This window comes from Podarcis bocagei, assembly GCF_964188305.1.
Source record: "Podarcis bocagei genome assembly, chromosome: 3".
Lineage (NCBI taxonomy): Eukaryota > Metazoa > Chordata > Lepidosauria > Squamata > Lacertidae > Podarcis > Podarcis bocagei.
The window spans coordinates 29,582,305-29,608,479 of NC_138127.1; the positions used below are offsets into that span (position 1 = coordinate 29,582,305).

Genomic DNA, 26,175 nt, shown 5'->3' on the forward strand with positions numbered 1-26,175 from the left:
AACTTGCCAAGAATAGATTTATTTCAAAGTTGAAGGGGCTGTTTTCAGAACACAGACCTTTAGGTATGGTAACCTTTGTGAACAAGTCAGCAATACTTCATAGTTTAAAGAAACACAGGAGGGCAAGGATAAAGTTAGGACACATACAGTGAAACCTTATACCTGTCTACTCAGAAGTCATTAGGAGTTCAGTGAGACTTACTACTAGGCAAGTAGGTAGGATCCTGCACACACTTACTATGGTGTAAGCCCCACTGCACACACTTCTTGGCAAATAAGCATAGTATTGCACTATAACTGGGGGGAGTTCTGAGTATTTTGGAATGGCTCCTGACCAGATTGGTTTTTCCAAGGTCTGTTTCACATGAAAGCAGCATCTGAGTGCAATGGCTCACCGGATATTGTAGAAGCTACTGTATATTTTCCTCCATGCCTCTGTAAACAGTAATGTGCACGGGTATGGTATACAGTGGCAAATGTGTGGAGTTATTTTAAAAACCTTTCATAGGTAGCTGTTTCGTGAAAAGCGAGCTTGAATCAAAGCTCAACATTTTTCAGTTAATCTTTCAGAGGCTTCTTGGATATTTCACCGAAGCAATTACCATTTTTATGTTTCAAGTTATTAAAAACCATAGCTGTTTCAGAAATGTACTGCCATATTAAGGCTGCAACACCGCACATGCTTTCCTGGGAATAAGCCTCAGAGAATACAGTTGGACATAGCACTAAGGAAACTTGCATAGAATCAGGCTGCATATTTCAACTAGGACTGAAAGTTATCCAGATTCTCAGTGTCAACCCACAGAACGATGGACATTGAAACGTGTAAGGCTGTATGTCTTCCTTTTGGACAATTCTAACCACAGGTTGTGAGTCATATCTTTAATGATTCTCTGACTTACAAAATCTATAGTTGGAATCAATAACTCCTCCCTCTCATCACACTGGGCCATATTTACATATATACACAAAATAATTCATGTCTAATCTTTGTGGTTCAAAGTACTGACATGACAAAATATTGTCAAAATGCAGCCTTTCTGCTTCAGACTCAGAAGACAACAGGCATTTTATGCACTAAAAGTAACTTGACATGGTTTTTCACTCAGACCCACCATTTCACCACCTTGTTCTCCAATTCCCAACCACCAAGTGCCCACGCAACATGGAAGCCACTTTTGAAACTTGGGGCAGTTCAACAGCAGATTGTGTTGGGAGTGAGGGGCAGCTATTCTAATGGGGTTTAAAATATTTTTTAAAAATCCCTGTATGGATTGTGGGAGTTTGTTTTCTTAAAACAAGGTGGTGGTTAGTGAGAGAGCTTAGGGACATTCATGGCGTTTTTTCTCTCCCCTCCCCAACTCCGCATTCAAATTTGACTGCGATATAGGTGGCAATGTTTTGATTATTCTAAGATGCAGCAGAGTTGTGACCTTCGGTCTGATCACATTCCTTATAATCTCTTGCAACACAAGAGAAGGTAGCTGCTGTTTACTTGTTCGCTCGCTGAATCCCATCATCCACATGTTATCCATTGTGTAGCAGTTTACCTGTAATCCTCCTGCTCACATCTGACAAGGCAAAGAGTGGTGTAGAGAACAGGATTCAGGGGGGATTGCAACTACCTTCTCTCTTGCTACATCAGGACATTTAAAGCTGAGACCTGGGGGCTCCAGTTGTTGCTGAACCCACATCGAGTCCAGCAAGCATTGCCAGCTGACAAGGATGATTGGAATTGTAGGTCAAAATACCTGGAAGGCCTCAGGTGTCACATCTGATTTAAAGTAATGTGCCCAGTGTCCAGGTTACAATGTGGTAACTCTCAAGAGATGAACCAATTTTATACATGTCCATACTTAACGATACATAATGTAACTGGATCCATTTGGCTTATTGAATCTTTATCCTCAATTTGAACATACGGGCTTGATAAACTTCTTCACCATATCTTTCCATTCTTTAACTCTCAAATGTAAAGAAAATACAGGATTGTATGATAGCATGATTACAAGAAATTTTAGTCAAAATGCAGGGTGATCAAGTGCTCAACCAGTGATGGTGGCCTCAGCTTAGACTTCCCATATTCAAAAGAATGCAGTGTTTAGCCAGCATCAGTTCTTGAGCTTGGTGGAGTCCTGGAAAATGACTGATTCTTGCTAACAGTCCGAGATGGGGGAATAACAAAAACATTCTAAAAATGGGGGGGGGGGGAATCTATACTGTTCCTATTGCGTTAACACCAAAAGATCTTACAATTTAGCAGCCACTTAAACCACTTTTGGTAGGCTAGCCATCACACGAGGGGCATGCAAACAGCCAGAGTTCATTGCATTTTGCTTTATGTTTAGTGCTGCTGATAATTCCTGTAGCTGCTCATACCTTTCTCAAACAATGTTCAACCAAATAAAAAGGATATTGGACTGATGCTGGAAGAGCAGCAGGTATGTCTACACATTCAGCACACACCAATAAGGGAACACTCAGAAGATGTCATATTAAGGGATAATTTTTTAAAAAGAAGTTTTTCTGTGCAACATTGTCAATTTGAAGTCCCACTGAATCATGATGTCCCTTGACGTTTTTGTTGCTGATTTCGGATAACTTCCAACTGTTTTTTGCATTGCTGGTAGTACGTGGAAAGACTTTTATTTTCGTCTAAAAGCTTTTTATGCTCTTGTACCAGACGTGATGTATTTTGCTGGTCTTTTTCATCCTGGTCCAGTTCTGCTATTAGTTCTTGCCTAAATTAAATTTTGAAAAGTCAACATTAGAATCTCAAGAGAAATTAATTGATACTCACATTTATCTACCAATATTGCTGTTTACTTAAAAAAAAAGTCTCAAATATTATCTAATATACTTCACAGAGGTTTAATAAAGTAATCTTCATAGGGTACAGTAGCAAGGTCTCCTTCACACCCCATTTAAGTATGCATGTGCGGTGGCATGCGTGTCCACAACTATCCATGTACCATACAACAGCACATGACTTTTGAAAATTAGGCAAGGGAGCAGTGTAAACCAACCCCAAGTTCATTAATATTGAGAAAGAACAGTATTTAGTTCAGTAGCAGATGCCTGCTGAAGTACAGAAGATCATTGCCACCAATATTTTGTTAGTATGTTAGTAGTATAACTTAAGTCTATTATTTAACAAGTTTTTTTGGATGCCAAAATTGTGTGTCACAAAATTATGTATGAAATTCACGTGTGGTTTTAGTGAAGCTGTACTTGTCACTGGCTCAGTTCAGGTATGCAGTGGTTCTAGACAAATGCACTGAATGAAGCAGATGTTCACAAAGCAACTATCAGTTTGATTTTAAGGAGAACTTAGCACAGGCTTCAAGTTCTGACTCCTATATGTAGGATCACAATTAATAGTCAATGTCAAATTAACAGGCAATGATCTGGTCACAGGTTCATCCAGAAGTCAGTGTCTGTATCTGCCCAAGGTGGGGAGTATTCCTGAATCCCAACTTGTCACTGGAGTCTCAAGTGGCTTCTGTGGCTAGGAGTGCTTCTGCCCAGTTTAGGTCAATTTGCTAGCTATGGTCTTTCCTAGCTTGGAATAGCCTTGCATCACTCGTGGATTCTCTGCTAACCTTTCATCTGGACTACTGTAATGTGCTGTATGTGGGGTTACACTTGACAACTGGAGTTAGTGTGGAATGCAGTCACTAAGCTGGTAAGTGAGGTAGCTTGATGGGACCATGTGTCACCTGTGGTCCTCAAAACACTGTGCTGACTGCCAGTAAGCTACCAAGTTAAATTCAAGGTGCTCATACTGGCATATAAAGCCCTATATGACACAAGTGCCACTGGGGGCTGTCTGATTGGCAGTGACCTCTGACAGGGCCTTTTCTGTGGCAGTTCCCCATTTGTGGAATCTCCGACCTGGTTTGCTGCATCTGTCTCCCTTGTTATTGACTTTAAGGAGACAATAAAAACATTTATATCCACCTAGCTATTTGATGACTGAGATACTGTTCCTGGAAACGCTGAGACCACTGTTTTCATTTGTGTGTTTTCAAATGTTTAATCGTGTGTCCTGTCACCCTAGGCTCCCTTGGAAGGAAGGGTAGAATAAAAAACAAACTAATAATACTAATATTCCAGAAGATTATTTGGGCTCATAGTTTCAAAGATTATTTAGGTTTTGTCCTTTTTACACCATTCTCAAAATAGGTCACGTTCTATACTGAGATGAACTCTTGTTAAAATAGCAGAGGCAAGAGTCACGTAGTCTATTTTTTCACAACTGTCATTTCATTTAATTGATGAGATAAGCATTCAAAACACTTTCGGCCTCTAATTTTAGATGAGAAAATATTCTAGGCAGAGTTGCAGTGAACTAGTTCTGACTTTTCTTCTGGGTCTTAAAGAATCTACTTTGTTTAGAGAGTCCAGCTGCCCCACAGTGCTCTCTTAGAGATGTACCTGTGAAGCGGAAATGGGAATACAGTGGTACCTTGGGTTACGTTACCTTCGGGTAACATAATTTCAAGTTATGAACGCGGCAAACCCAGAAGTGTATACTTCCAGGTTTCGCCATGCGCACATGTGCAGAAGCGCTCTGCACACTTCACGCATGCGCAGAAACACTCTGCACACGTGCACAGAAGCGGCGCCTCCAGATTCTGACTTTTCGGGCTAAGTACAGACTCCAGGGACGAATTAAGTTCGTATCCGGAGGGTCCACTGTACTGCCTTGCAACTGCTCCAAATGATGCACTCTCACTGATGAAAGCTGGGAAGCACATTTGTCACAAGATGGACATAAGCTGCTTCCCTTAAGACTGGAGAGTGAGTGGCATTTAACACTCAGAGAAAAGAGTGATGTTGTGACACGGCTCATGGCAGCAAGGGTTGAAACGGCTGACTGCCTTGGGAACTGAAGAGCATGCTGTTTGCTCTGTCACAAAAAATGGTCCTGCAGTCAAAAGTAGGAACTGCTGCCTGGCAGGAGGAATGCTGAGCTATGGTCACAGGCCAGAGTATTGGGGAAGCAATTGGGAAAAGAAGAGGAGAAATGGGGGTTGACTCTGGAATTGCAGCAACCGTTTTGGAGGAAGCTCCCATGATAGGAATGAGCCAGTCGTCACTCCTACAGCTCTAAGTTGGGAAAGACACAAATCATGGCACCAGTGTATTATGAAAAAGTTATAATTATTTTTATGTATTGTTTTAGTTTATTTGTTTTTGCAGTTGTTTATTTTGTATTTTAGCTGTGAACTGCATTGTGATCTTGTGTGAAGAAGAATATATAAACAGGAATGAATGAATGAATGAATAGTTAGGGAGTCATGGGAATTTCCAAGGCCTTCCCAGACTCATCCTGTTCTGAGAAATGGGAATCTGTATCTCACTAGGAAGTACAGAAACATTACTCCATGGCTTGTTGCATGTGAAATATTTATAACTATCAGCCCAATCTGCCATTCAAAGCAAGTGAAGAAGATAGTTCAACCTTGGGACATGATACAAAACAGTGAACCATACCTTTACATGTTCTTGTTTCTGTAAGCAGATTACAATTTCATCTACAGAGACTCCTAGTATTATAAGTTAATCATAAGCAGAATCATGCTTGAAAGTAAGAAAATACTGCCATTTTAGAAGCAATATGTAGGGGTTTTTTTAAAATGCAATACTGTGTTAATCTACACTTTTCTTTCAGTAAAATTATCACACAAGAACAAAAAAGGAACATATTTTACCACTTACTTTCTTTGCAACAACAATGCAATTTCTGTCTGAACTTTCATATATTCTTGTGCCATTTTACAGTGCTGTTCAAACACAGCCATAGATTCTGAATTTGGACATGGTTGTAAAGGCTGAAAATAAAATCAAACATGTTAAAAATGAACCAACTGTTATCTCAACACACAGCATGTCAAACCTTTTCTTTTTAAATTCAAGGGAATTAAACTATATCCAGAAAACATCTTCGCAGACCTAGGCAAACATGAAGTATACCAGAGTATTATTTTATAATCTGTAAAAGAAATATATGTGGGCAACTATTTAGCGATCATCATGACTGATGAAGTGTTTCAAGTGGCAGCCCACCCTGCTCTGGATGTCTACGTCATCCCTGGGATGGGTGACCATGCAGTTAACAATGCGCTGCTACTTGGTACTTCTTCAGCACAGAGTGTGGGATAAGAGGCTAGTGTTGGCAAGATGTAACTCTAACTTTCTGAGCTGGGTGTTCAGGGCAGCAGTTCGTTGCATCAGGTCAATTTATTCAGACATAAAGACCAGAGACTACATTTTGCATAGCTAGCTTTTTGGCTAATCAAACCAATTGCAACAGTACCCCTTTTAAAAAACAAATAAAAACAAAACTATTTTAAACATGCACATGCTAAATTTGGCTTGACTCCTGCATGCACACCAGTATATTTACCTCTCTCCCCCCCCCAATCTCCTGACAACCTAGCAGTTTGAAAGCACGCCAGTGTAAGTAGATAAATAGGTACCGCTCCGGTGGGAAGTTAAATGGTGTTTCTGTGTGCTGCTCTGGTTCGCCAGAAGCGGCTTAGTCATGCTGGCCACATGACCTGGAAGCTGTATGCCGGCTCCCTTGGCCAGTAAAGTGAGATGAGCACCACGACCCCAGAGTCGTCTGCAACTGGACCTAATGGTCAGGGGGTCCCTTTACCTTTTTACCCCCCAAAATGGACAAAATATTGAAGATAAGAGAATTGCATCATCTATTTTTTTATTTATTAATAGGTTGTGTATTGTATGCTTCTCTTTGTAAGAAGCCTGGAAAAGAGCTTTTGCCATTAAAGGTGGCCTAAACATATTAAGCAAAAATGGAAATCACAGAATGATTTTACCTGCAATTGGTGATCTAATGTAAGATATGCCATTGGGATGGAGTTATCAGACCCATTGGTATCTGTTGGAAAAAGACAGGTATTTTGAGTTTCAAGTGTGCAAAGTGACATCAATACATGCTGGAACTTCTCAAAGTCCTACATAGACATTGGTTTCATGAGGAAATGATACAGGGTACTTTCACATGACTAAGTGCCACATAGCACCTGTTATCTATCTCTGCATGATGGCTGCATTCATGGCTTGCTGACTATACTAACTGATCATGCAGTGAAGTATTTAATGAGCAACTATAACCATACAGAACTGTAAAGCTGTTGGAGTGTATTAATGTCAGATATCTATACTGTACCTTTAGTATCTATGTGCTTTCAAGTAGTCTAATAATAATGGATACAGTGGAGATATATTTATAAAAATAGTGTTTTTGTTGCTGTTAAATCCTCTTATTCTTTTTTCAAGGAGCTTACATCTACATACAGCAGGTTTCTAGAGTCTTCCTCCAACTAGGCCTGTTCAATTTCAAAACCACATAAAAAGGTCACTTTTCCTGTAATCATCCAATAATGTAAATGGCCATTATGTTGTACTTTGTCTACTGAGTGGTTTGGGCGGCGGCGGCGGGTGTGTGTGTGTGTCAGAAAAATAGCAATCCAAATCTACCCCAAAATCAATCCAAATCTGTTTGCAAAAGGCAGATAGATATTTCTTTGCACCAGCTACTGACTTTTGCAACTTGATTTTAAAAGGCAAACATGTATAAACACCTCTAAGCAGTTAAAATTACCAAAGTTAATTAGAATCTTAAAATTATACAATTGAAAATTCAGGGCAAAAGGACGGTTACTAAGACTTTTGCAGCCATTGCTATCACCAGCTAGTATTGATCCGCAAGGAGAAAAATCACACAATAGCCAGTTTAGCACTCCAGCTGAAATAGCAATATTGGGGTGATTAACTCCTTACACAAATCTCTGTACAAAGAGCAAAACAATACTACAGTTTCAGTACTGCCATTGTATATGTAGGATTTTGTAATAGCATTCGCTTACAATGGCCCTCAGGAATCTACAAGATGCTGGCAATAGCATCCTTTTTCATGCACATACAGAACTGCTCATGTACATAAGTTTCCTTGTTTTCTTAAGTCAAGGCATACTTTGCATAGGCAACAAGGATTCTTTGTTGTGAAAACAAGGTATTCTGTTACTCATAAACGATACAATCCTTTCAGGTGCACAGCTGTGTGTGTGGCGTGCAGAAACACTGCAGTCCTATGTGTAAACCAGGGTAGCTGAATACAGCTCCCAGAAGTGATCCCTACTCCAGCATCCTGCTTGGCAGGGGGTTGGACTCGATGGCCCTTGTGGTCTCTTCCAACTCTATGATTCTATGATTCTATGATCCTCCTAAAGGGAAAGAGTCCCTTTTTTTGTATTTTTTTTTTTTTTTTGTAATTATATCTGAGGGATGAGCAGAGTATTTTCAACAATCCCATTATGATCTCTTCTTCCCAAAGAAGCTGGGCATCTTTGTTTTCATTTTAGAAATGGTAAAGGATGTTTTGTTCTAGAAGGGGTGTGAATGTGGGGGGGGGGGACTGGGACCAGGCTAAATTTTTATAATATGAACTGTTGGATTGAAAATCTGCTATGATTTCTTCAGGATTTTAATTTTATTATTTTGTATTTTGTTTAGTGTGCTTTTTAGAGTTGTTTTATGCCATGTTGGAAGCTGCTCTGGGGACTCCCAGGGACAGGATATAAATTCCCCCAAGTAAAATAACAAGTTGGTGCTTTTGAAACATGTGTGCATATACACGTTTTGGAGGTATTTATTTATTTCATAAAATTTATATGTTGCTTGATTGTAAAAAACCACCCCCCACCCAAAAAAAACCCAAGGCACTTTTGCAGCAGTATGTGAACCACTGGTAAAAGTTGTTTCTCCAGGTTAGCTTGAAAAACAATCATTATGGAACAGTCATGTTTACAAAGCATTTCTTTCCTAATATTGAGTATTCATTATCACAAGAATTGGACATTTACTATCTAATAAGAAACAACAGTTTGATTACAGTACACTGTATACAAAATGTCCATTTCTACATTATTTTGCAGTTGGATGTACCGTACTTTTCGCACCATAACACTCAGTCCCCCCCCCCCCCTAAAAGGTAAAGGGAAATGTGTGTGCGCGTTATGGAGTGAATGCAGGCAGGAGGAGCCGCTCTTGCTGGCTGTTCGGCAGACTCTCTTCCTCCGCTTGGCTCGCTAAGAAGCCGGCAACAGCTGAGCAACAGCTGAGTGTCGGGAGACAGCCTCTCTTCCTCCTGTCTGCCTGCTCTATGGCTTTTTGGCGAGGTGGGAGAAGGGAGGCAGCTCGGAAGCCGGCAAGAGCTGCACGCAGCGTGTAAAAGCCAAGGTGGGGAAAGGGAGACAGCCTCTCTTTCTCCTGTCTGCCTGCTCTACGGCTTTTTGGCAAGGTGGGCGCTCGGAAGCCGGCAAGAGCTGCGCACAGCGTGTAAAAGCCAAGGTGGGGAAAGGGAGACAGCCTCTCTTTCTCAGTGTCTGCCTGCTCTATGGCTCTCCCTTACACAAATATAAGCGGCTCTTACTCTGCTTTCTTTACAATGAGCCGGAAGGAGGGACAAAGAGGGAATCCCCTTCCGTCCCTCCCCCAGCACCTCACCGGTAAATTCAAACAAAGCGGCTTACAAGGCTCGTGTCCCTGAGTCTCCTCCTCCTCTTTTTGCTCCGGTTCGAGGCAAGGCACCTGCACAAATGTGAGTTCCCCCTCTCTCTTCCTTCCCTCCCTCCCTCCCTCTTCCAACTTCAAAAAATATTGGGGGGACAGCCAGGTAAGCCCCACTCACATACCACAATGGGGGGTGGGGGATGACTCCCTCAAATATTTAATGGGGGGTGTGTGTGAAGGCACCTAGGCCCATAGGAGTTGGCTGCTTTGCCTAGGACAAATGTGAGCTCTCCATCTCTCTTCCCTCCCTCCCTCCCTCCCTCCCTCCCTCCCTCCCTCCCTCCCTCCCTCCCTCTTCCAACTTAAATAAAATACAGGTACAGTGGTGCCTCACAAGACGAAATTAATTTGTTCCGCAACAGCATTCTGAATGTTGGCGGTTGGAAGGAAAACCCTCCTCCCACCGCAAGTCTTCAGGACAGCCATCCGAAGGCTGGTGCGGGGAGAAGGTCTCTCCACCCCACCGCCAGCCTTCGGAGGAGCCTTCCGAAGCCTGGCGGTGGGAGGAGGTCTCTCTGCCCCACCGCCAGCCTTCGGAGGAGGTCCGAGGACAGTGGGGAAGACGCGCTGCGCTTCCCCGCTGTCCCGGAGATTTCCCTATGGGCTTTCGTCTTGCAAAGCAAGCCCATAGGGAAATTCGTTTTGCGAACACCTCCAAAACGGAAAACCCTTTCGTCTAGCGGGTTTTCCGTCTTGCGAGGCGTTCGTCTTGCGGGGCACCACTGTACAGGTAAGCCCCATCTCACAGACTGCAATGGATCTCAAGACAAAGTGCATGCACACTGGTACCTTATATGAATGGCAATGCCCATCAGCATGGGGGAGGATGACTCCCTCAAATATTTAATGGGGGGGGGTGTGAAGGCACCTAGGCCTATAGGAGTTTGCTGCTTTGCCTAGGACAAGTGTGAGCTCCCCCCCCCTTCCTTCATCACTGTATTGGAGATACCATACATTACTGACAGTTCCTTCATTCACGTGGTTACAAAGCATGGATCCACATGGATCCTCAGGATCTTTGCACTGGGTCACCCCAAATTCACCATCAGATCACATAGCATGTCCATGGCTACAGCTTGTACCAAAAAAATCACGCACCCACTGTTGCCTGGGGCCACAATGGTGCAAAAACGTGGTTACAAAGCACAGATCCACATGGATCCTCAGGATCTTTGCATTGGGCTACCCCAAACTCACTGTCAGATCACATGTCTGTGGCCACAGCATGAACCACAAAAATCATGCATCCACTGTTTCGTTTAGAATATTTTTTTCTTGTTTTCCTCCTCTAAAAATTATGTGCGTGTTATGGTTGGAAGCGTGTTATAGAGCGAAAAATACGGTAATAATGCTAGAAGTACAGGTGGAAGACAGGAGTGCCTGGCGTGCTCTGGTACATGGGGTCACGAAGAGTTGGACACGACTAAATGACTAAACAACAACACAGATGGTAATTTACTTTGCTGAAGTCAATGTAGTTATTAACACTAGAAGCACTGGGAATAAACCTGGGGAGAGTCTGATGTAGGGTAACATTCACAATCAGTTAAGCCTGTCTTAAATGAAGGCATGCACATAAAAGATGTACAATTTGTTTTTATTATATGTTTTATGCTAAAAAGTAACTTACATACAGCATTGGAAGAACACATTGTGTAACAAAAAATGACACACAGCACAATGTCCGACAGTCCTGGCTCCAGGTTTTTGCATAAAAATTTAGCAGGTTCCTGTAAAATACAAATGATCACCCTCCCATGGCTCAGCACTACTGATGGAGAGCAAGCAAGTGAGCAGGTGACAGCAACAGCTTTCTCTCCCTCTATGATGCCGTTGAGTTTTTTAGATGATGCTGTGGCCTTTGGCTAGTGCAATAAAGCTTCTGATTATGGTGCGGACACAAGAGGCCAAATAAGGAGCCGCAGTCACAGCCACAGCAACACACTCACTTGCCGTATAGTAGATGCCTAGCAGGGACTCACATTGATTTTGAACCTGAAGTTGATAAAGTTTAATACACACAAGCCTTGCGTGTAAATCACTACGCAAACACAAAACTTCTCAAGAGCGAGCGTTGATACTTCCAAACCCAAACTGAACTTTACCTGTAGAGTCATCAGGTGTCCATGGAAGACTGCGAGCTGGCTTTTCAGACGTTGGTCCCGAGGTAGTGATCATTCTCACACTAGGACTAGATGATCTACTGTTGTTTCTGCTTTCCTGTAAGAAGACATTTTTTTAAAAAAACACCCAAATTATTATCTTAAGCACGTTGCAATTTCAGAACAACACTGTTGAAAATCTGAAATTTCTTGATTGCTAGATCAGTTAATTTTCTTGAACATTTGAGAGGTTTGCTTCCCCTTGAAATAAGTCCACAAGTTTCGGAAGTCATTCTTCCATGATGTTTTTCTACATGTTTCATCAGCACTCATGGACTTTCTAGTGAAGGGAACAGGGGAATATACTGCTGTCAGAAAAGAGTAGAGCTAAAAAAGCAGCAATGCCTCTTCTCCAACCCACCCACTTGGTGCCAAAGGACATATTCTTCCTCCCACTGAAAATAGCCGGTGTGGCCTCCCATCCTCAGTTTAGACTGACACCATAATGCAGCAAAGGCTTAAAGTCCCCCTTTCCCCATGCCATGATACAGATGTGGTTTGCAGCTCCTGCTGACTATTTAACTTCAAGAACAAAGGAAAAAATAATTGCATACAGGGGCTATGGATGTTTAAGTTTGGCCCTCAGAAGTTGGGTTCTACCCTTTTAAAATATGGTGGGGTTTTGGGGGGTGTTATTAGGCTGTTGTTTTTATTTTGATTATATATTTGTGGTTTTATATTCTGATTTTGTTCTGTGAACCGCCCTGAGACCTCTGGGTATAGGGCAGTATATAAATTCAATTAACAACAACAACAACAACAACAACAACAACAACAACAACAACAACAACAGTATAACATCATGTAAATAAAAAGCAGGATCTATTGGGAAAATACACAGCACTATTCACCAACCAAATAAACATGGAATGGTAGACTGGGTTAAGTGAAAGGATTCTTGGGACAAGATTGCATCAGACACAATAACCCTGCTGAAAAATGCAAAATTACATGAACCGGCCGTAAAGGGCAACAAAGTTAGCAAGGACAAATTATTGTCATGGAAAACGAGGACTGTTGCCCATTCTTTGGAATGTGTACACCTCTTACCTCTGCCCTGCTTCAGTCCAATCAAAACTTCTCTGTACATTTATGGATGGGCTTCTTAGAGCCCAAAGTAGGAAAGGTGCTAAGGTTATCAATGGCTACATTACACCTCCGCTACACTTCCAGGATCAGAACAGGCATGACTCTGAATACTGGTTACTGAGAAACCACAGCAGAAGATGGCTAGAGTGCTCATGTCCTGTTTGCAGGGTTGCCAGAGACATCTGGGTGGTCACTAATGGAAACAAGATGCAAGACTCGATAGACCTTTGGTCTAATCCAGTAGGGCTCTTCTTCTTATAATACATGCCTAGGTAATGTGTGGGCATTAATGCCCAGACTGATGGTTGTTAAAAAATATATAGAGAATTTATTGAAGGACTAATGTTATTAAACACTTTGCACCAAGATTCTGGTTGGCTTGTGGTGGGCTCCCATCTCAATGGGGAGGAAAGATTTAATCCCTGTTCTATGCTGATACAAATACAGGTGGAGCACAAGTATTAATTATGAAGGCCATGATCACACGTTTCACAAAAAATTAAAATGAAAAGCACCTAGGCAGCACGCATGCTGCCATTACTAGTTTGACACTAACCATATTCCAAACAAATGAATCAATGTTACTCATGCTACTGACGTTTAAAGACTGTTGCCTGACATTCCATTAGCTTAGGTATAAAAATTAAAAACACAAAATGTAAAACATTTCATTTCCCCCCTTCCAATGATTTCACTCTAAGCCACTAAGGACATAGTGATGAGATGATATGTCTTTGGTATGTGCATATGTACTCAGAAATGTCACCTCAAATGACAAGGTGAAACTATGGATAAGTCAGTAGTTGTATTTTCCCTAAACGCAAGTTTGAGAACTTTCAAATTCACATCGGTTTTGAAAAGTTTTGCAGTAAAGCAATGAAGCTGAATAATTCTAAGTTTTATAAATAAACGTTTGTGCAGGCAAGAAATTGCTCTCAAATTTAGCCAAATATCAAGTAATATAGTTTTTTTAAAAAATTAACAGCATCATATGCATAGTCAACAATAAACATTTTCAATGGGTAGTGTTAACAGAACTTGCAATCTTTTTAGGCATGTTGGGCGTTTTTCGCTTGGAACCAATTCCTACTAAGTACAATGCCATTTTCTTACCTGGAATAATACATAGGGATATAGGCTTGTTATACCATTACTAAGTCTTACCAAAAGGCAAGCAAATATACTTTAGACTGTAGCAAAGGAGAGACAATATTGTGAAACTCTTCTTGCCAGTTTAAGCATCTTTAACGCAGTACAGAGCTACGGTAGAGGTTCTTCAAAGCTGTACATTGCACTTTCACAATTCTAGTGCTCTTCAGGTATTTTATAATTTTAATTTGGTGGTTTCAATTTGAAAAGAGTTGCTCACCCACATAAACATTTTTTTAAAAAAAGTAAAATAAAATAATATAAGACAATCATTTAATGAACCAACTACGATCTTCAAGGAAAAAAAAGTTTTTTACCTGGTTGGAATCTGTTCCAGCAACACTAAGGTCTTGAATAGATCTGCGCCTCTGTTGTCCGTTGCCTGCTGATGAGAGAAAGAAAAAAAAAAGGAGCTGAAATGCACTCAAACAAAATAAGGGTGCGACTGTTGCAGAAAGAGCTCGGAATTTGTACAGATCCAGCGAGAGGGAGAGAAAGAGTGTGTTTGTATATGGGGAGGAGTGGGGGAGAGCAGAAAGACAGCTGCAAAGTTTTAAGAAGAAAAAACACACACACCCTGCACACTGGCGTGTCAACAGAAAGCATATCCTAATACAATAACCACTCCTATCCCATGAATAGCTTCTGCACTTTCCTTCACCATCTTCTGTCACATGTGCTTTAACAGGCTTAGTGCTTGGGGGGCTGGCACTGATGACGACATCTATTTCAAGGAGGTTACGTTATGGGGATTTCTAGAGCACGGCTACTACGATAAGATGCTGCCAGTTTTCTCACTTCTTTGGATTAGTAAGCAAAATGAGTAATCAGCAGTACTGACCTGCAAATCATAATTTTGCTCTCTCTCACAGGAAAGGCCAACCCAATTTCTATTCCAGTTATAATGCTCCTGTTTAGTTGCCGAGAATCAAATTATACTTATTTGTCCCATTCTTGAAAAAGTAGCCTGCATATATATATATATATATATATATATATATATATATATATATATATATATATATTTGCTTTCGTAGATTTTCACGGGTACAGGAATGTAGGTTTTGGTGTCTTCGGGTGTCTTCCCGTGTAAGAGTTGGGGTGTCTAGGCGACGTTTCGACGAGGTCTCACTCGTCATCTTCAGGCTGGTGCTTTCGGCTTCTTGTTACTAGAACAGAGCAGGATCTCAGTGTTTGAGTTCCTATAAATACTGTTGAGGGGGTGTGGTGTATAGCCTCCAACGTTCTGGGCAGAGAGGAAGTTCCTAGGTTAATGTGCCTTTTCTTCTTTTGTTCATTAATTACTTGAGGGATATCTTGAGTGATTACTTGAGTGATATTCTGAGTACCACTTAGGAGGGTCATTAGGTGTGGATTAGTTGCTAAAGCTTTCGTGTCTTGACCTCTTGACCTTGTAAAGAGTTTTTCTGAGAAGATGGCTGTACTGCACTTAGTTGTGCTCTGGCTTGGCTTCGTGTATAGGGGCGAGCTGTGGTTTTGTGCCCTGTGCCAGCCAGATCTGTGTAGGGATTGCAGGGGGGTGCAGCATCCGGAGGTGCCACTATGGTTTGGCTACTGGATGGTGTATATATATATATATATATAAAAAATTTTGCACCTATTACAGACCTGAATGCCACCAGTTTTTTTTAACAAAAAATTTAATGGCTATATGCAATATATATACATTGTTAAAATCTGCAAGCCAATAAAATAACAAAAGATCACAATTTTTGGGTATGCAGCATTTCCGCTAGCATTTTGCTATTCTAATGATCATTGTTTATGCTGCTTCTGGGATGAGAGATCAGTTGTCCAAAGGAAACAGCAACACATTGAAATTAACAGCTGACACAATACTTAGGATTCTTCAGTCTTTGAAGGTTACGTTACATAACATTTTTGTTTTAGAAAAACACAGACCAGCAGTAACGCAAGCAACCACTCCAACAATGAGAAGCACATGCATTCAGCGTCCTTCAATTGATCATTCTGTTTTACAACATGCAGTTTGCTTTTATACGAGGCCTCAAGGTTGATTAAAGTGACCTAGGAACTTATTTCCAGTTTGAATATAAATGGGATAAAAAGGAAGAGAACAACCCAGTTTTCTGAATACTGTCTTGCTTAACATCTTGGGTTTCCCTTGAGTTACACACCACCAAAAGGACAGCTTGTTACCCATTTCTCCCAAAGGATTTTGATTTAACAAGTTATTTTAAAAAATACAGAAAGGGAATCAGATACTTTAAAAGTTTTTAGAACTTTAGAGCAAATTGAGATGGGATAATGCTCTCAGCCTTGATGCTGATATTGTGAGCAGCAAAGCGGTTCAGAATTTCTGCGCCACTTCTGAAAATATCAATTACAGAGTACTGACACACACAAGTGCTTGACTTCCAGGTCAACTACACAAACTTCCCAAGAACTGCCTAAGTGGTCCGTGATCTGCTCCTTAAAAAGCATTCAGCAGCTTGTCATTAAGAAAATGATCATTAGGAGTTTACATTGGGAAGCACAACTTGTGATGTTTTTTAAAAAAGCAGGTGCTCATTAACAGATTTATGCAGTTGGTCACAGACTCTAGCAACTTAGCATGGACCTCAAGATGATCCACTCATGACTGATGTAACAATTATGTCCACATTTCATTCAACAGCTCTGTTCTAAAATTAGCTTAACTGAAATAAACTTGTAAAAAATATCTGGAATTCCCATTCTCCTTTCAGATTAGCAACATTTGTGAATCTAAAGAACCCAGCACATGTGCTGCTGAAACATTATATCATGGCCACCAAAAAGTTAAAATAATCAGGGTGGGGTAGAATTAAAAATGCCTTTATATATTTATATTCAAGAAGGTTGTGCTCTGTAGCACTGATGACACCAAACTGCTTTAAATGAGAAACCTCCAGATTAGCAGCATGAGATTTAAAGCAAGCTGTTAGGCTAAGGAATTTTCATTGCAGTTAACTAGTACTGGCATAGGGCAAGCAGCTCAAGCACAGCCAAACAAACAGGAAATCGATAAATACTTGTTGCTCCTGGATCAATATCAGCTTAGGGGTCCAGCCATAAAAACACAAGCTTCCAGCACGGAAATCTGTTATCTCCGGTTATAAACACTACCCTTGAACACAAGTCAGAAACTTCAACTGGTCCAAAATGCAGCAGCCAGATTATATGCCTTTAGAATGCATATAACCCATTCTAAAACAGCCACATTGGTTGCCAGTTCATTTCCAGGCCCAATTCACGGTGCTCACATTACTGTTTAAAACCTCTCAAATGATTAGGCCCCAAATATTTGACGGACCGCCTCCTTTCCTATAGACCCTCTTTGCTCTTGGGTATTAAAATAAGCAGGTCTTAGTATTTCTGCCACCGTCAGAAGTCCTGGTGGTGCCCCCAGGAGAGCATTTTCTGTGGCACCCAAAGTATGTCTGCCACCTTCACTATACAGCTTTTAGTGAATGCTGAAAAGGCACCTCTTTACATTGGCCTTTAACACCCGAGATGCGTGTTTCAGGACTCCTGTGACTGCAATTTGTTTTAAGTGTTTTTAATACTGAATTTTAAATTGTTGTAAACCACACTGCTGGTGAAGAACAGGCAGTAAATTTAATAAATATTACTACTACTACTATTTTTTAGAAGTAAGCATCTTACTCTTTACGAACTGAAAACAATGCTGTTAAAATTCAAGAGAATATCCTACTGCAAGGAGTGCCATTCAAGTGATTACGTAATTTGGGGGTAAAAGGTAAAGAGAAGCCTCTGAAAAGAACCATAACCCTAAATTTTAATGATAGGTAAACAAATTTTGGGTGGGGAGATATGTGTACTGACCACCAATCAATACATGTGTTTAGTAACATTTCTTTACTTTAAATTCTGGTTCAAATCCTTCCCTTGAGAAGTGTTATAGATACTGTAGAATCTGTCACTCTAGCTGTTTTAGTTGAGGGATTGTGGCAAAGGATACATTGAACAGTATACAGAAGCATGAGTAAATTAAAAGGGCTTAAATCAGGGTTATCAATGAGGCACTTGTGGGCACCAGTGTGCCTGCCAGTACCTCCTATGGTGCCTGCAACAGGTCTCAGTAAATGTCCCATCAAAAATCTGGAAAGAATGAGAATAAATGTCCTTTTTGTCCTGTTGCTGTTTGCACTATTTTGGCCTCTCCTACATGGAATATGTCCCCTGAAACATGACCACACTTCACGCTCACCCTTCTGTTCTGAGCAGAAAATAGGTGCAAATATGGCAATGGCTTATTATCTTAGAGAGAGGGGTCTGCACCATTTTGTGGTCCTGTCACTTTCTGCTCTTTTAGATATGGCAGCCATTTTGTGCTATGCCCCCCGGCAGCCATTTTATGACTGGCACTCATGGCACTGCCTCCAAATAACAAATGTGCCCCAAAAGATTAACAATCCCTGCTTTTAATTATATTACAACCTCACAACTGTAACTTGCTAATGAACTAGCTAGCTAGAACCCCTAGCTATCAAGTAGAATACTTGCATATTTTGTTAGCTCTGCATTTTAAGTGAATTGGATTTGCGCTTCCTGGATTTGTGGAATGGAATGCATTAACCCTTTGTTTTTCACAAATCTTGACTCAAAATAAATTCCAAAATGCATACAAATAATGTGCACCTTGTGAAGAAATGTTTAAAAAAATGCATATTTTGGTGCAGTTTAAAACAAACTTGGACTCTGGAAATGAGATACATGAAATAATATTGAGATACATGAAATAATATTGTGAAACTGGCACAACCAGAAATAGATTGATCTGAGCCAACAGTGAATCCCAAAGTAAAAAACACAGGAAATATGTAAAAAATAATAATGCAAATGCCATCCTGTGCAAAACATTTATGAATAAATGTTTGGCATGCCAATTTTCCTCATAAACATATATGAAAAACAGGTTCAATGAAAATACTGTATTTCATTCATCTGAAAATGTGATCTCCATGCCTACAAAAGTTTATGACTGAATTCATTTGTTACTGTTGTTCCAGAAACACTTGGGATTGCTGAGAATGTAATGAAGAAGTTCCTAGCCACTTGTCACCAGAGATTCCTTATCACTTGGGCAAGAGCAGAGGTGTTGGCCTTTGTTTCCAGGCCAAGTTCTAGGCTATGCATTACATCTTGACTATTTAGAATTCCTTTCAAAGCTTTCTTTGCTATGTCCTAAGACATCACATAACATTGTATTCATTTTTTAACTCAGGGTGTAATAGAACTTTTGTAAATATTTGGTACATGAAACTCGCTAAGCTATTTGGCTAGGAATGACTACTATATGAAGGTCATTTGTTAAGAATGTTTTGATTGTCACTTTGTTTCTGTATATTTGTCAATCTTACATAGAGCATTCATTACTCAACAGGCGTCATTCCTATTTAATTATAAAGTTGACAAAAATAGACTTGGACCCTAAAATAAATCAAGAAGTTCACAGAGAATGCTTCCTGTCCCCTCCTTTCCAGCACTGCACTCTGTATAAGATTCTTATTGCTAACACTTCCCTGTACTGTCACATGATTTGAATAAGATCTATAAAACCAACACAGATACTTGTTGGGGAATGTCACTCTACCACAGGAGGTAACTCATACATGTGGTAGCATTTTCTGCGATAAAAAGCTTTTGCTATCAAGTAAAAACAGCTGTCATGAGATTTATGACAATCTGTCCTTACAACCAAAAATTATGCTGCTTGAATTTGCAGAAAGAGAGAGAGAGAGAGAGAGAGAGAGAGAGAGAGAGAGAGAGAAAGAAAGAAAGAAAGAAATGGCTTGGATCCCAAGGTTGCAGAAGGAGACATTTCCATCCTTCCCAGAAGCCTGCTAAAAGTCTCTCCCAAAGCTAAGGTGAGGTGCAGGGCAGTGGGGTGGGAGAAGGAACTGCAATTTTTTTAAAAAAATGAGCGCAGGTAACTTCTGTGGGAGAGGCATGCATCCAGTTTTGAACTGCTCCTTGCTTCATAGCTCACCCCATTCAGAAGGGCCCACCAAACTTTCAGATGTCTGGGGGAATACAGGAAAGTGCTCTTTTGCCAATCCCTTTCTCTGAGCACTTATTATGATCCAATACATTGTTTTAAATTACTTATGACTGGAAACTTAATTATTGTGGCAAACTTAATTATAACTAAGGATGAGACTGTTCCAAAGTATGAAGAAAGGATATAGTGTTTTGAGCAGATCAACTTAAAAACACCCCAAGTGAAAATGTTAAATTGAGAGAAGGAAGTCACAGTAACAAGACATATGTGACAGAATAGCAACTTTTTGGAGAAGAAAATATATTAATGTACATGTGTACCAGTGTTTTTCAATAACAAGCGTGTCTTTTTCTGAAATCTGACTGTATCCATCAACCAGTGGACCATCCAGAGCAGATTTGGTGTGGATGAGAAAGAGAAGAGGCGGGATGAGGAGAGGAAGGAGAAGTCTCTTTGCACAACACTGGATCTTGCCCTACATTTTTATTCATAAATATTGATTTTAAGTCATTTATTTACCGCATGGCCTTCCATATATTCCCTTTATGTATTAATAGTAATTAGTAAAAATTAAAACTAACAAAATATAGTTGTAACAAATGCATTTATATCTCAGGCTACATTTAGTCAGTCTTAATAGATATTGCATACTTTCTTAAAACCTGTTATTTTAACCATATCTGTTGCACTGGTATAAACCATATACATGGGTTTAAATAACCATTTAATTATTACTATAGCCAAAACTGGTCTGATATAATTTTGATAATGTAGTTGTTATTTAATCATTCAAAATGCAGACTTGTTTCACATATTAACCTTTCTAAGTAAGAGGTTTTTTATGAAGAGAACTATTTGGATTTGAAAGACAACACTGGTATGTTGACATAATTCAGGAAACTTTATCCTGAGAGTCATATTAATAATTCATTTTTTAAAAATCAAGTTCTTTCTACACTGAGAATTTGAACAAATTCACCTGTTATTATTATTTTTTACTAGTTCAAAGAATTGTGTTAATTTGCAATGGGAGCAAAAGCCTTCTTTTTCTCATGCATCTTTAGCATGTAGTGCCAGCTTGTTAATTCATTAACAGGAGCAAGAAGTATTTAAAGAACTGATCATTATTCCAGCATCCATGTCAATGGCCCACTTTGCCGGTATGTGATACCTGGTTTGATGATCTCTGGGACATCCAGAATGTTGCCAAATGAAGCAGTTTTACGATGGCCTCGTTTAGGTTTGGAAAAGGCTGAAAAAACACATACACACATACAATACACATGCAAACGACTACAATTTTAACACAAATCATTCAGACTAAAACTGCACCTTTTACTCAACTTGGTTAAACTGGAGACCATGCAAAAAAGGTCATGCAGAATGGTCTGCACAGCTTTCCATTCATGCTCAAAACTCTAAAGCATTTGTTAAGGGCAACAAACATAAGTACGGTCAACAACGTAACACAGCACTTTATTAGTTATAGTTAGAAAGACAAAATCCAAACAAACAAAGCGGGATGGTAAAGGAGACAGGGAAAACCAAAGTCTGGTCACAAAATAAACTAAACTGTCCACCAGCTCCACTTCACTAATATACTAATAAGATGTCTGCCGCATGTGGCATTCCAAATATTTTCTAAAAAGTGTTCCTCTCAAAAGATTTTAGTGAAAACGCCTATACGTTTTCAAGAAAGCTTTTTTGATTTACGTGCACTAACATTGCCAGATTATTCCCTGCCACCCACTTTTCAGCTGGAAACTGACTGGAACTGCCATTTTGAAGGGGAGTCAGAATCAGCAACCTCCATAATATTAAACACAAATGAAAGATTAAAATGATGGAATATAAGTATTTTCTGGAAGTGAAATGTGTAATGGAAAGCTTTGGAATTAAATACAGCTGTTAATGCTACCAGTAACATAAAGAAGGGTGGTGACAGTGGTGGTATAATGGCCCAACGAGTTATGTTAAAAGCTCCTTATTAAGAACAAATAACAGGTCTGGGAATGCTGTTCTATAAAAATCTTATGAATACGGTGGATGAGAATCTAGCAATATTTAGTGCCTTCACCAATCCCTGTATACCATCGGGTTCGTTGATATGTATGTATTGTGTGGTACTTCTAAGTTGGGGTAAGTTTGTTTTACAGTATTGTATTCTATTCTATTTCTAAGATGTAACATGCCCTGGGACCTTATGGAAAAGAGTGGGCCACAAACATAAATAAATAACAGTAATACTGCCAGCTCCAAATATAGATTACTTCTGGACTAGAATGTAGAACTGCGGGTATAGGGCAGTATATACTACTGCTACCACCACCACCACTACTACTAATAATAGGATGAACATAGCAGATCTGACCATAGGCAACATTCCCTGTAGTTAAAAGATTTAAATTCTGTTGCTTTAGCCAATTGCTTGCATTAAGAGCATATAAGCAGGAGTTATTGCTCTCATTGGTTTTCTAATAGAGGCCACACACCAATCTTTAAAACATTCATTTTATTCTAGGCACCATAACTTCTGATTTAGACAGTCATGGAATTGGAGCATTCTGCTCCACCACATTTACATAAACATAATTAGATGATCTGCATTTTGAAGTTTCTCCTGGAATTATATGTTATTGATTTGGGTACTTGACATTTTCAAATTAGCCTTCTTTAAATCAAAAGGATACCCAGATCAAAATCTAAGAACAAAGAATTGCCTCTCAGTTTTCTCTACTGCTCCATTGAAGTCAGGAAACTGATCTAGTATAAAAACTAATGACAAACCAGTATCAGTTCCAGTGTGTATATTGGTTTTATGTCTCCTAATGAAGTGAGTGTGTAGTCAAAATGTAATTTAAAAACACAATCCTACGCATGTCTACTCATTGAATTCATGTGTATGAATGTTCAATGGGACTTTCTCTTCGTTAATTTTGTACAGGAATGCAACTGTAGCCATTACAAGGACATAATAAATGTTGAACTATTACTGACAGAAGAGAACCTACGATCTCAAAGGCTGGGATTTAGTCATCCCATTTGCCTGTTGAAAACTTTGCTTCAGCGTTGTTCGGCCAATATCTCACCAGAAGTAAGCAACAGAAAGGTTGATTGAGAAAATAAAAATGTCTGTTTAGTAAGGGCACATTAACAGGTTCAGAATACCAATAATTTTCCATAGTACAAAAAACCCATCTTTAATATAAAGGTAAAGGTACCCCTGCCCATACGGGCCAGTCTTGCCAGACTCTAGGGTTGTGCGCTCATCTCACTCTAGAGGCCAGGAGCCAGCGCTGTCCGCAGACACTTCCGGGTCACGTGGCCAGCGTGACAAGCTGCATCTGGTGAGCCAGCGCAGCACACGGAACGCCGTTTACCTTCCCGCTAGTAAGCAGTCCCTATTTATCTACTTGCACCCGGGGGTGCTTTCGAACTGCTAGGTTGGCAGGCGCTGGGACCGAGCAATGGGAGCGCACCCCGTCGTGGGGATTCGAACCGCCGACCATGCGATCGGCAAGTCCTAGGCTCTGAGGTTTTTACCCACAGCGCCACCCGTGTCCCCTATCTTTAATATACAAATAGATTAAACAACATTGTTTTAGTTATGACAATCCCAATTAAGCTGTGGTTGCCTTTTAGAATAAATTATGGTATTATAATTAGCGACATAGTACATTTTAGGTACTCCACTAATTTACTAAAAAACGGAAATGGAAGCTTTATTTAGATCCTTTCAGACCTCAAGCCAGGGTAGAAAAAAGTGGATGCTCTGGCCCCATTTAGGCACCTCCCTCTGCACAACACAAGATTAACGCTGTCAAATACTCCAGACATGCTCTCTGCCTCAGCTTTGATCATACCAAATATTTGAGGGGCTCCTTGAGAAGGTTCACTTGGAAGCCCCTGGCAACTCTGATCTATTGGGAGCAGCTGGGAGAAAGGCCCTGAAACAAAGTCTGGGCACGCACTTTGCCTTTGTTCCCATGCTCTGAGACAGCAGCTTCTGCCTTCCAACCATTTCAGGATGATGAGTAGGCATGCAATTTTCTGTTCTGTTTATGAATTCTGTGCATTCTGGCCATTGAGGCATCCTTTAAATCACAGACTTGTATTCAGAGTTCATTATAAAAGGCCATACACAACACTTTTTAGTTACGATATAGTAAAGAGTAACTAGAATTCTCTACAAAAGATCACCGTATTTTAATTTAATAATAGCTACCTTACGTATGCACCAGTTTCCTCTTACATGTGGAGAATTCCAGTTTTTCAATTAAACCAGCTGTTCTTAAAATGCAGAAAATATTTGAATTCCAGGCAAATGAAAACATTCAGTCCTAAAGGGAACTGCATAGATTTAGAAAAATAAAGTGACCAACTTTAATAGTCATGGACATACCCAGAGAAGGCAAAAATAATTGCATATATACCTCACTCATCTTCTTGCAACCCAAGTGCACTTAACTGAGAGTCAGACTGCACCCAGCATAACCTGTTTCAATGGCGAAGGATGGGGGTGGGCGTGTAGAATTAAATAGCATCACAAATGTGCACAGCTGACAAAATGATCCTTCTCTCCTGCAGTCCTCAGGGAGATACATCTTGTGCCAGCAAGCTCCACTCGTGCAAGGTTCATCCACCTGATTGTGGATGATTTTCTCCTCCTACAATGCAGCTCTCTCTGTTCATTTTGGTCCTATAGCCCCTGGTAGAACTTATTGATCTCAGTCCCATTTGCCTAGCTGTTTAGTAAGATTCTTTTACCTGTGGTAGCAGCAATTCTTGCTTCAATTTCAGACATATCAGCACTCATTCGTTTGCTTTCTCCCGAAACAAGGGTTGACTGCGGTCGCCCACGAACATCTGACAAGCTCTCGACACTGCTACCGCGAGATGGAGGTAAGCTCAAACGGCCAGGCTCTCCCTGCAGAAAATGAAACACTTTACAATGATTCAAAAACTAATTGCAGAAATGGGTGAACAAATAAAGTTTGCATGAATACTACATCTGCAGCTGCCATTTTCAATTAGTTCTTAAGATGATAGGCAAGCCCATAATAACCACTCTCAGAAGAAGAGTAGGCAGTAGGTTTATGCTTCTGTTAAGGTATAAACATATGTTTAAGGCATGGAACTTATTTTTTATTCTCTCTGCAAACCTGGATCTCCATAACAAAACTAGTAGTAGTTAGATTTGATAAATGTCTTTAAATCTTGTGTATTTTTTTGTCACAAACTCTGAATATGTACTTATTGTCAGAGTTTTAAAATAATTTAATATGTATTTTTCAAGCAGTAATGGTTAGGGAGATCTCATTATTTCGATTTAAAGTTTCCTTAATGACTATTATTTCTATGTTCTTACCGACTGCTTTGCTGAATTTTTCATCTGCTGGGCCAGTTTTGACTCCAAGCGTTTAATAGTGTCATTGGTAGCAGTTCCTGGAAAGTCATTTGGTTCCATGTTGGCATCACTCTTGTTACTAGTATTTGTGGAAGTCATATCCATGAAGGAACCTATACATTTTAGAAGTATGTTACTTTACTTGAGAAGTCACTCATGACTACAAAGCTACAGTTTTAAATATTGGTTGTATTCTATTTATTTTTAGATTATTATTTTTTTAAAAAACCCAACTAGACTGAATAACTACAGCCTTAACATATCTGTTAGAGTTACAGATTTATCCCAGTATATGAAAATCAAATTCATCCTCCCAACACAACAAATCACTAGTACTAAAGGCATTTTGTTTGGAAACATGACAGGCAGTGCTGCTAATGGATACCAGTTCTGCTGACATAAATCCTTCTTTAGAAGGCTTAGGTGTTTCAGCTAAACCCCGGTTTCAGAATAGAATGATCCTGCATATCTTTTAAATATGGACTGCAAAGTTCTTATCTTGTTTATTTCTTTCTGTGAGTATATGAGATGGATAGAACTAAATCTGAACATAAAGCTAGCTTCCAGGTAATTTCTCCACATATGAGTTAAGGCATTTCACAGTAACTTTGTGTGAAAAGGATTCCTTAGTCTGTTGAAATCATCGTACTGTCAATCAACTACAAGAAAGAATATCTTACACTCTGCAGCACTGTTTATCTACAGACTTACTGTATGTAAGGCATTTGAGGCAT

At 39.9% G+C, this 26,175-nt stretch overlaps 1 protein-coding gene across 3 annotated transcripts in view; it reads right to left on the reverse strand.

Moving 5' to 3' along the window:
* MAP3K7 (mitogen-activated protein kinase kinase kinase 7) overlaps positions 1-26,175 on the reverse strand; it is a 45,535-nt gene continuing 19,360 nt past the window's right edge. The window contains exons 10-17 of one of the 3 annotated variants that reach the window (XM_081186604.1): positions 25,403-25,554; positions 24,802-24,961; positions 21,206-21,286; positions 14,324-14,391; positions 11,712-11,826; positions 6,849-6,910; positions 5,725-5,837; positions 1-2,741 (exon numbers count right to left, since the gene is read on the reverse strand). In XM_081186604.1, coding sequence (XP_081042730.1) covers positions 2,561-2,741; positions 5,725-5,837; positions 6,849-6,910; positions 11,712-11,826; positions 14,324-14,391; positions 21,206-21,286; positions 24,802-24,961; positions 25,403-25,554 — 932 coding nt within the window. In that variant the 3' untranslated portion in view covers positions 1-2,560. The remainder of the gene's footprint in view (positions 2,742-5,724; positions 5,838-6,848; positions 6,911-11,711; positions 11,827-14,323; positions 14,392-21,205; positions 21,287-24,801; positions 24,962-25,402; positions 25,555-26,175) is intronic. The other 2 variants (XM_081186606.1, XM_081186605.1) reach the window with 2 other exon arrangements.